Source organism: Zootoca vivipara, chromosome 5 (assembly GCF_965207765.1).
Source record: "Zootoca vivipara chromosome 5, rZooViv2.hap1.1, whole genome shotgun sequence".
In the NCBI taxonomy this organism is placed as follows: Eukaryota; Metazoa; Chordata; class Lepidosauria; order Squamata; family Lacertidae; genus Zootoca; species Zootoca vivipara.
In genome coordinates, this window is record NC_142588.1 from 82,071,485 (window position 1) to 82,081,192 (window position 9,708).

The following is a 9,708-nucleotide window of genomic DNA, read 5'->3' on the forward strand; positions in this document are numbered from 1 at the left end:
AATCCCCGCAACGGGGTGAGCTCCCATTGCTCGGTCCCAGCTCCTGCCAACCTAGCAGTTCAAAAGCACGTCAAAGTGCAAGTAGATAAATAGGTACTGCTACAGCGGGAAGGTAAACGGCATTTCCATGTGCTGCTCTGGTTCGCCAGAAGCAGCTTTGTCATGCTGGCCACATGACCTGGAAGCTGTACGCCGGCTCCCTTGGCCAATAACGCAAGATGAGTGCCGCAACCCCAGAGTTGGTCACAACTGGACCTAATGGTCAGGGGTCCCTTTACCTTTACCTGCGTAATGCATGTTTTGTTATCTGCCCTGTGGGGTTTAGTGTGATCTAGAAATGTACGGTAAGCAAACAAAAACCAATGAGCATCTTAACCATTTAGATAATAATAATAATAATAATAATAATTTTATTTATACCCCGCCCTTCCCAGTCAAGACCGGGCTCAGGGCGGCTAACAGCAAAAATATCAACGCAAGTATAAAAGGAACAATTCAATTAAAATGCAGATTAATCCAATGTTAAAATTCAATTTTAAAATTAAAATCTACAAGTAAGATAAAACCATCCTATATAATAATGTCCAAGATGTCCCTGCGTCCAAGCTGTCCCGTGTGTCCCTGGGGTACTGCGCATGTGCCCCAGGGATACAGGGATTGGACAGCAGAGACTGCGCGCGCGCACTCTCCCCCCCCCTCTGCCTCCTCCAACCGCCGCTCCCGCCGGACACTGCCTCACTGCAGGGCACGTCAGGGAAGCGAGGGTGGAGGCCGGCGAAGGCCTCCTCACAACCCTCCCTGGCCCGTGAGAGGAGCGGCGGTTGGAGGTGGGGGGGGGGAGAGAGTGCACGCGTCCTTCCTGTCGGCGGCTGGGGGAGAGGAAGGAAGGAGGAGAAAGCGCTCCTCCGTTTCTGTCCCCCTGCCGCCGACAGCAAGGACAGGTCCCAGGGTTCGGAGAAGCGCTGCGCAAGCGCTTCTCCGAACCCTGGGAGGTCTCCTTGCTGTCGGCGGCTGCGGGAGAGGAACGGAGGAGGAGAAAGCAGCGCTTTCTCCTCCTCCGTTCCTGTCCCCCTGCCGCCGACAGCAATGACAGGTCCCAGGGTTCGGAGAAGCGCTGCGCAAGCGCTTCTCCGAACCCTGGGAGGTCTCCTTGCTGTCGGCGGCTGCGGGAGAGGAACGGAGGAGGAGAAAGCAGCGCTTTCTCCTCCTCCGTTCCTGTCCCCCTGCCGCCAACAGCAATGACAGGTCCCAGGGTTCGGAGAAGCGCTGCGCAAGCGCTTCTCCGAACCCTGGGAGGTCTCCTTGCTGTCGGCGGCTGCGGGAGAGGAACGGAGGAGGAGAAAGCAGCGCTTTCTCCTCCTCCGTTCCTGTCCCCCTGCCGCCGACAGCAATGACAGGTCCCAGGGTTCGGAGAAGCGCTGCGCAAGCGCTTCTCCGAACCCTGGGAGGTCTCCTTGCTGTCGGCGGCTGCGGGAGAGGAACGGAGGAGGAGAAAGCAGCGCTTTCTCCTCCTCCGTTCCTGTCCCCCTGCCGCCAACAGCAATGACAGGTCCCAGGGTTCGGAGAAGCGCTGCGCAAGCGCTTCTCCGAACCCCAGAATTTTCTAGAGCCCGTTATTGAACGGGCTGAAATACACTAGTTATAAGATAAAACCTTAGGGGAGGGTAACCCCGGGGTCAGACTGCGTCAGTCCAAAGGCCAAGCGGAACAGCTCTGTCTTGCAGGCCCTACGAAAAGATGACAAATCCCGCAGGGCCCTAGTCTCCTGAGACAGAGCGTTCCACCAGGTCGGGGCCAGCCTAACCACTTTGTGACTCGGGATCTCCAGTATGTTATTATTTGTGGACCTTAATGTCCTCTGCGGGGCATACCAGGAGAGGCGGTCCTGTAGATACGAGGGTCCTAAGCCGCATAAGGCTTTAAAGGTCAAAACCAGCACCTTAAACCTGATCCTGTACTCCACCGGGAGCCAGTGCAGCTTGTAAAGCACTGGATGAATGTGATCCCGCGGCTGGGACCCCGTAAGGAGTCTCGCCGCGGCATTCTGCACCCGCTGGAGTTTCTGGGTCAGTTTCAAGGGCAGCCCCGCGTAGAGCGAGTTACAATAATCAAGCCTAGAGGTGACCATTGCATGGATCACTGTGGCCAGATCAGGTTGAGAAAGGTTGCTTGTTGGTGGAATCGAAAGGGAATGCTTACTCAATATTATTATATTTTAATGTTTTCGACCTTTACCTTGAACTATTAGCCAACAACCAAAGTTGGTCATTATCTGCTGGTAGAGAATGTACACCATACAGATTTTCAACAAGTGGTGAAGCAGTTTGAGAATGTCAGGGCCTTAATTAGAACTCAGCAGTTGAGTTTGCGTTTTAACCCTTAATGTAATTAATAGATATGGAAAGCAATTTTTGGAAAAGAATTGGAGGTGGGAAAACCTGGAGCCCTTTAAATTCCTGAGCTGCCTCTTTAAGTGTGGGCCCCAAGGCTTACGTAATTTCTCTCACTCAGAATTTTCTGCTTTGCCAGTTCTGGCATTTTGTCATTTGCAAACATAAATGTAGCTCTCTGTTCTGTAAATATCCTGTTTAAGACATTTGGATATTTTCTTCTTGTAGCCCGCTGCATCCTCTTCCTTATCATCTGGCTGATAACTGGCGGAAGACATCATTTCTGGTTCTTGCCAAACCTGACTGCTGACGTTGGCTTCATTGACTCCTTCAGGCCCCTGTATACACATGAGTACAAAGGACCAAAAGCTGATTCAAAGAAAGATGAGAAGTCTGAATCCAAAAAGCAACCAAAATCTGACAATGAGGAGAAATCTGATAGTGAGAAAAAAGAAGATGAGGATGGCAAAGCTGATCCACTGGGAAGCTTGGGATCAGAAGCTTCTGGCGGAGAGCGGAATTCAGACACAGACAGTGACAGGCGGGAGGATGACCGGTCCCAGCACAGTAGTGGCAATGGAAACGATTTTGAAATGATCACAAAAGAGGAACTTGACCAGCAAACAGATGAAGAGGATTGTGAAGAGGAGGAAGAGGAGGAGGAGGAGCAAGATACTAGGCCTTTACATGAACAATCTTAATTCAGCTGTAGTTTGGGACTAAATTTTGTGCAGACAGTTGGATTTTCTATGTTGGCTGCTACACCATCTTGACAGCATTCATTTCTTCCTTATCTGCTGAAGTATACAGATGCAGCTTAGCCAAACAGCTTTATAACATAGTTCTTAATTTGTTTTACAAACAGAAGAAAGCCACTTAACTTGATAATAGTTGTAAGTAATCTAATATACACTTACAAAAGCCATCTGTTTCACAACTTGTCAGTCAGATATTTTGGTCTGCTTAAGTCATCAAATATACAAAGGAACGTAGTTCTTTTAATAATATTTTGGGAAATTGCATGTTTTCAGTAACTACACTTTTCCAGAATAGTAATTTAAAATGGCACTTGTTGCATTTATTCCTAATAGCTTAATTTGATTGATACTTACAACAAAGTACTTTTCTATTTATATCGTTATTAATCTTCATAAAAATGTAAGACTTTTCTTAGAACTTTTTGTTTAAGAATTTTTTTTCTTAAGACATATAAGTTAATGCTGACATGGCTGTAGGGTTTTAAACTTTTTAACCGTGTGTGACCAACTTAGGAAATCCAGACTGTTCTGTCCATCTGGTTCAGAGCAAAGAAGTCATCTTCAACAGGTGGGGGGGAGCATTATTTGGAGGTTATAGCTCTTGTCTTGACTTGCCCCATCATAATACAAGAAGTGTATTCTGTACATAACATACAAATAAAGCAACCCCCTTATTTTACCTGTTACTTATTATTTGGAGGATTTATCCAGTTTTCAATTTGTATAATTAAAAGCCATTTCAGAATGTGTGTGTGTAAGGGAAATGCAAGTCACAAGGACCTAACAGAATCAGTGAGATTGGCAGCTGTGTTCACTACTGCTTTAGTTTTGTGCCAACATTCCACGTATTCAAGTCCAAGTAAACTGATTCTAATTCAACAAAAACAGACAGCGTAGCTCTGTGTATGCCTTAATGTTAGTCTTTGATTTCTTTCTGTCTTCAGAAAGTGGAGTACTGTATTTGATGAGTAGACACTGCCATGAGAGAGGATAGACTTGGCTTGAACATTAAAAGAAGCTCATAAAAAAAGATTGCCAAGACCAAATAATTTCTTGAAATCTTGAAGGAGTTCTGATTGTTCACTTCTCTCTTATGCATCCCTCATTTGACTGACTTGGAAGACCATTGTGTGTTTAGTTCTATAAACATTTTAAAGTTAAGACTTTACATCATTCCTCTGAATCATTAAATTTCAGCCTGAAACTGAAATTATGAATACAGATTCAGTTCTTTCTTAGCAAAGTGACTGTGAAGAGATAATGCTAGTTACTTGCTTGCATTTTCAATAGCTGACTTAACAGATCTCTCCTTTTTTCCTTGAACTGCTTTTTCCATCACCAGTGTTTTGACTGAAGATGTTAATTTTTTCTGATTGTGCAAATATATGCATTTTATGTGTGCATTGATAAAAACCATTCACAAATGTGGTCTGACTTGCTTATTACCTATTCCTCTCATTTAACAGCTGAGAAAGTAAAATGGTATGTTGTTACCATTTTTATGTTCATCTTGGTAGCAGTTTTGAGTTAGCAGCATTCAATTATTTCTCTTTGTAAGAGCCCTGTCGCCACCATCTATTGCTTTAAATGTGTGTGTTTTATTTCTCACTGCATTTGCTCAGAATCCTCTTACTCAGCTGCACAGTAATTCTCAGTAATTCATGGTGTTCATTCAAAAGGTGTTAAAATCTTACAACACATTTTAAATACGGATTTGCCAAAACCATTTCACTCTTTCTCTCTGCCAGTGCACCCTTTTTTTACACTGAGCCATTCCTGGGCAGTGCAGTGACCAAGGCTTGATGTGGAACTACATGATATAACACAACTGCTACTACAGTAGAGAACAGTAACAGAAATGCCATCTGGACCACTTGCAGCCTGCCAAGTATTCAATTCTGAGTAGTGAATGCTGCCTTGGAAAGACTGCTCTTCAGCTTAGTGCAATAAGACAATTAGGCTGAGCTCTTGGAGGCTGATGGCAGATTTTTCACATCAGTGGAATAAATCACAACTACTTTAGCCAGTTTACCTGGATGCAATCTGATGGGACATGACCATTTGAGTCCATAGCAGCTGCACTTTCCCCATTTATTCATCCTTAACTTATGACAGTACTGTATTAACTTGGACTGAGTTTGTTGGTTATTTGTGTTTTGACTATCAATCAAAACTGCTCAGTTGTGACAGTTGGATACCAGCTCCTGACCAATGCCTAGTGCAGTGTTTCTCAACCAGTGTGCCTCCATATGTTTTGGGACTACAACTCCCATCATTCCTGACCACTGGTCTTGCTAGCTAGGGATGATGGGAGTTGTAGTCCCAAAACATCTGGAGGCACACTGGTTGAGAAACACTGGCCTAGTGTAATATATTTTGTTTAACAGACAACCAACTCGGTCCATTGCAACCCTAGTGGGGGGGAAATGTGGCTGCTATGTGCTTAGATGGTAGTTTCATTAGGCCTTCTTTGAGGACTTTTCTTTACCACTTCACCAAGTACTGATGATGGTGCATTTCGGTGAACAAAATCCAAATTTTTGCAGGTCTCTGATTAATTATTATTATTATTATTATTATTTTATTTTATTTATACCCTGTCCATCTGGCTGGGTTTTTCCAGCCAGTTAATGTTCTATCTGCATGGTGCTGCAACATTCAACAACAATGTCATGCAGCGTTCAATGAAGGTATATTATTGCAGCTGGATTTGGAGTGCAGGTTAGCAATGGTAGTGCAGTTTGGGGTCGACCGGTGTTGCCAGCCAATTTCTGGTCAATTAGGGCAGAGGCGGGGGACCTGTGGCCCTCATACATTGCTGAACCAACTCCCATTGGTCCTAGCCAACATGGGTAATGGTTAGCACTGATGTGAGTTGCAGTCCAGGAATGTCGGGAGTGGAATAGGTTCCCCACCCCTGGTTTAGGATATCTGAAAAAGGATGTAAAACTAGATTCTTAAGTTGTATCTACATTTTAAATAGCATTGGAAGAACAGCAACTGTGAAAGCCCTTTATTTGATTTTTTTTAAGTGCTGTATGAGTCATCAAAACATTTGTTGCTACAAATGACACAGCTAATTACTTGCAGTTTAACTGCTAACAGTAAAAAAATTTTCATTTAGTTGAGGGGAGAAGGCGTATTTGAAATCATCATGTTGAAAACTCCACCGAAACACCAGGATGATTACTAAGAAGAAAATGGGCGTGCCTACAATTCTTTGCAAAGCATGCAGCAACCTTGTGCATTCCTCCAGATAGCTGCAAGGCGCATGATTAATGTGTAGCATTTCTAAGGGGGCTGGTTTTACTCTGAATATTGTAGCAGTTCAACCAGGCTTAGGCAGAGAGTGGTTGCACCACAAGGGTGGGAAGAACTCTGTGGAATTGGCTGTGTACGAGCCTAGTTTGACTACTTACAGGTAAGGGCTAGTATTCAAGACTACTTTTAAAAGATGTTGGTGCCCAATAGTATGTTTGTCCACCCAGACTAGGGCTCATTTGGACTGATGTTAAAATTGTCTGGTGAGAAATTCTGCCACATAGTTTTTGACCCTTTGGGGATTAATAGGGCCCACAAAAAAGTCAACAAGGAAATGAGGCTGTTTGTACTCAAGCTGGCCCTCCTATATTCTTCTGAGGAGCCATAGCAAAAGGTCAATTACAACTGCAAAGAGCAATTAACAGTAAGACAATGTAAAAAGAGTGGCAGGACCAAACTTAAAATTGCAGAGGAAATGATTTGGCAGTTAAGATCACAATGACTGAAAACCCACAGGCCCAAAACAAACAGTTAAAGTACCTAGAGGGCAGAATATGCTAAATATCTGCCCAGCAACAACAAAAAGTGCCTGGTGACAAAAAATTCTGCCCAACAACAAGCCCAGAAACCCATGTCAAGCCAACTACAGTACTAACAAAGTTGCCAAGTACAGAAAGGGGAAAGGGGGGGGGGCAAAAAGCCTTAAACAAACTGAAACCTCTAAATGGCCAACTACACCCCCAAAATATCACACCCAAAACAGCTCCCCAGCCCAATGTGCTAAAAAGGCTGCTGGTGCCTTATAACTTTGCACCTGAGACAAAGTGAAGGCACCCAGGGCAGCTCGTCTATGAGGCACGGTGAGGCTGTGGCCTCAAGAAAGCAGGCTCCCAGGGGTGGCATTGCTGCTGCCACATGCCACCAACTGCTGATCGCTGCTGCGCACCCCTGCTTCGCCACTGCCAGGCGCTCCTCCTCCACTGCATTGCTTCCTCCGATGCATGAAGGTTGCTTGGGGAAGCCCTGGTGTGTTGGCGTCAAGAGCGCATAACAATGGGTGGGTGGGTGTGCGGCTGTAGCAGTGGAGGAACGGAGCACCAGGCAGCAGCAAATGCTTGGTAGTAGTGGCCGCCAGGTGGTGGTGGGGTGGGGGGCAGCTCCAGTGCCTTTGCCTCTAGCAGCAGAATGTCTTGGGCTACCCCTGAAGACACCCTCTGGTAATTCCCTCCAAAGCTGAACTGTGGCTGAGGGAAATAACTCTCCAGCAACAGAAGTGGGGTGGGCAGTAAAATTGAAGCACAGGCTAAATGCACTGGCCTTAAAAAGAGATCAATGTGTTTATTAGCATTCTTAAAAAGGGTTTGCAAAGTTGCTGTAAACTTAAGCTTCCACAACTTTCACTACCGTTCTGTAGAGCAGAAGCTGAAATGCATGAGAATACAGCCAACAAGCCATGATTTTGTTGAGAGATTTCACTCATGGGAAAAACAATTTCCTGCATTCTAATTACTAGGACACCTTTGTATCAAACAGGTATAATGTGTCAGATGACAGCAGAGGGCGCTAGCTTGAATAGTGTCATAAAGCAAGTCACAGAAAAAAAATATTGTGACTTTTACCTTGTATTTTAACAGTTTTTCATTCCAACACAGCCGACACCCAAAGGTTTAGCAAACCTAATAATAATAATAATGATAATGATAATATAATGATGATGATGATGATGATGATAATTTATTATTTATACCCCGCCCATCTGACTGGGTTCCCCCAGCCACTCTGGGCGGCTTACAACAGAAAAATAAAAAAAAATAATCTATTAAACATTAAAAGCCTCCCTTTTAATCCGTTTCCCACTGTTATCCTGAATAGAAAAAAAATCCCGGAAATCCCCCGGATTTCCTACCTGCCAGGGAGGCTCCATTTCAGGTGCCGCTCTGCCCATGTCTGGGCACCGGAAATCGGGCAGCGCCAGCACCGGAACTTGCTTCTACGCATGTCCAGACATGCGTAGAAGCGACTTCTGGTGCCGCGCCGCTGCTGATCCCGCATTTTTCAGCAGGAGACTTGGCAGCTATGCAGAAAGCTGGTACAGAAACATACTGTTGCCAGATGAGATGCTTCTATTTGGTGTGCCTGCAAGCTAGTCAATGCCTTCTTTCTTTCTATCTTTCTATCTTTCTATCTATTATATCTTTATTATTTAAAAATTGTAAAACAAACACATTACATACAAACACATATTATACTTACAAACATATATTATACATTACAATGACAAATAACAAATACCATTGTTCTATAACTTTCAAACTTATAATCTGTTAACTGAATTTTAAAAATGACTTCCAATTAAACTTGCTGTATTTTGTCTATTGTTTAGATATTTTTGCACAGATACACACACACACACACACACACACATACATATATACATACACATATTTTCATCACTTTTTCATGTATTTAAATATTTACATTGTACCAGGTTCAGTCTAGCTCTGCCAAAGTGGTTTCTTTTATGTTATTATTTCTCAAATATTCTTTAAATGCTCCCCATTCCTTGTTGACGAGTTTTTTCGTTTGTCCTCTTATTCTACCTGTTGTTTTTGCCAACTGCATATATTCCACCATTAAAGTCTGCCAGTCTATTATATTGGGTACTGTTTTGTTTTTCCAATTTCTTGCTATCAAAATTCTTCCTGCGGCTATTCCATACATAAACAATTTTTTCTTTGACCTTCCTATTTCTTTTGGCAATATACTTAATAAATACCTCTGGCCTTTTCTTGAATGTACATTTTAATGATTTCTTTAGTTCTTCATATATACTATTCCAAAATACACCAACCTCTACACAAGATTTGCAATGCTGTTAGTTTATTGCACGTAATATTTACAAATTCATAATACAGAAAGGTGGTTCAGAAACATACTGTTGCCAGATGAGGTGCTTCCATTTGGTGTGCCTGCAAGCTAGTCAATGCCTTATTTCAAGATACTCCATTCCAGTCTCTCTGTCATTTCACAACCCAGCTTCACACTGTTGCAAAGCCATCCTTGCAGGTTCGCTTAACATCTGGGGGCCTAAGGCTGAAAAAGGATGCCTTTAAAAGTATGCTTATCATTGCAACTTTACACCAACATTATCCGCAAAAGATTTTTTTTTAAAATCAAAGTACTGCCTCTGAAGTGGAAGTGCAACTGGTGCAGAATGATATGGCCAGAGTGTTAACAGCTGCCTGTTTATCAGAGTGTGTTATCCTATTATTTGATATCTCTTGGTTCCTGGTTTGTTT

General features: G+C 43.6%; 1 protein-coding gene across 2 annotated transcripts in view; it reads left to right on the forward strand.

The window, feature by feature from the left end:
* The window catches only part of SEC62 (SEC62 preprotein translocation factor), a 31,504-nt gene extending 26,932 nt beyond the window's left edge, over positions 1-4,572 (forward strand). For both annotated transcript variants that reach the window (XM_035133144.3, XM_035133143.3), the window contains exon 8: positions 2,619-4,572. In XM_035133144.3, coding sequence (XP_034989035.1) covers positions 2,619-3,091 — 473 coding nt within the window. In that variant the 3' untranslated portion in view covers positions 3,092-4,572. The remainder of the gene's footprint in view (positions 1-2,618) is intronic.
* The last annotated feature ends 5,136 nt before the right edge of the window (positions 4,573-9,708 follow it).